The following is a 1859-nucleotide window of genomic DNA, read 5'->3' on the forward strand; positions in this document are numbered from 1 at the left end:
TTTCGGCAGGATGATGAACAGTTGGTACTTAACGAAGAAAAGTACAAGTGTTCCAATGATTTCCAACAACTTGAATTCATATATCCATTGGATGAGGACAGTGGCGGGAAGTACGCATGTCGAGTGGAGAATCGAGTTGGAAAAGTAGACGCTTTTCAACGAATAACGATTAAAGGTAATTTTAATTAAATCAGTCAGTAGAAATGCACACCAGTTAGACATTTCACTTTCACTACTTTCTAATTACCAGGGTTCAGAATAGTAACTACCATTCCTATGGGAGTGATTATTTTACTGGTCGTGTTAGCAGTAGTCGTTGTAATCCTAGCGATTTATTTCGCTTTCAAGATACGTCGCGATATGGTAACTTCGATTTAATCTATTACGTCGTGTCCTTTCATTGTACAACAATATTACCAATTTTTATCGTGTTCTAGATACTGCAAAAGGAATTAATGGAGGCTGGTCTTATGCACTTCGAGAGGGGCGCCGTTGAGAGTTTGAATCCTGACTTGACAGTCGAAGATCAAGCAGATCTTCTTCCTTATGACAAGAAATGGGAATTTCCCAGCGACCGATTAAAATTAGGTAGGTTACGATAAAAAATTTTATCTCGACCTTTTCTGCTGCGTAAAAGTTCCCTCTATAGTTCTATAATTCGACATTTTTTCCGTGATGAGAAAAATAGCTTCCGGTTTTTTGTTCAAGGTTTTAGTCTATAAGCATCATCTGCTGGCTTTTGACAAACGAATAAAAATGTTAGTTCACCACAGTGGGTTTTCCTAATACTTTCGGCAATACTACTTGGTAATGATTTATAGGAAAACAATTGGGAAGCGGTGCTTTCGGAGTAGTCTTGAAAGCGGAAGCTGTCGGCATTTGCAAAGGCGAGTCGGTTACCACTGTAGCGGTGAAAATGGTTCGCCGTGGTCCCAATCTCTTGTACATCTCTGTACTTGCCAGCGAACTCAAGATCATGATACATCTTGGCAAACATCTGAACATTGTCAATCTTCTTGGAGCTTGTACAAAAAATATCTTGAAACGTACGTCTTGTATCGATTAATCAATGTTGGTGTACATTTCTTGCGATTACAGGATTACTTTTACAACTTTGTTTAGAGAATTGCTATTCGGACAATTGAAATTAATTACGATATTGATACGTTTACCGTAAATATCTTGTTTATTAAAACAATTTCTGTTGATTCTTTAGGTGAATTGTTAGTGATTGTAGAATTCTGCCGATTTGGAAATCTGCACGATTATTTATTAAGACACAGGAGCGACTTTATTAATCAGGTCGATCCAGAGACTGGCAAATTAGACTTCAGCATCGGTCACGATTTATTAACGAAATCAGCCACTGTCAGCACCACTAACAGGTTCGTTGCTATAAATTTTCCTTGACGCTATCTCTTACTTGTTAAAAATACGATGAATAGAAAGTTATCATTTTCGGTGAGACTACTACAGTTAAGAGCAAAACTGAACACACATACCAAATTTTTGCGTAAATAATATTTTATTCAATGTTTACATATAGAATACAAAAGAAACGAAATATACAATATTAAGTACAATGTTTTAACTGTCCAAAAAATTTTCAACTATCGTAATATCCTTATTATTTTGATAAATACAAATGTACATTACATTCTGGTACTAGCATATTGTCAACTGCATCTAGTAGATTCTTTTCTAAAATGTGTTTGTAAGTGTACTGGTTCACCGTACTTTCAATTCGATACAGTGGACCTACACCATACGCCGTAATGCAACCGCATACCATAACTGAACCACCGCCATATTTAACTGTCTGTTTAACATGACGTGATTTAAGTGATTCACCTTGCCTT

At 36.4% G+C, this 1859-nt stretch overlaps 1 protein-coding gene across 1 annotated transcript; it reads left to right on the forward strand.

Moving 5' to 3' along the window:
- Positions 1-42: 42 nt before the first annotated feature.
- On the forward strand, positions 43-1385 carry LOC144477861 (vascular endothelial growth factor receptor 2-like; the record flags this gene model as incomplete). The annotated part of the gene is made up of 5 exons (XM_078195596.1): positions 43-175; positions 251-363; positions 438-588; positions 822-1046; positions 1217-1385. Coding segments are annotated over exons 2-5 (632 nt in total), but the record flags the coding sequence as incomplete, so codon positions are not given.
- Positions 1386-1859: the final 474 nt, after the last annotated feature.

The sequence above is a fragment of the Augochlora pura genome, unplaced genomic scaffold, assembly GCF_028453695.1.
Source record: "Augochlora pura isolate Apur16 unplaced genomic scaffold, APUR_v2.2.1 APUR_unplaced_4586, whole genome shotgun sequence".
Taxonomy (NCBI): Eukaryota; Metazoa; Arthropoda; class Insecta; order Hymenoptera; family Halictidae; genus Augochlora; species Augochlora pura.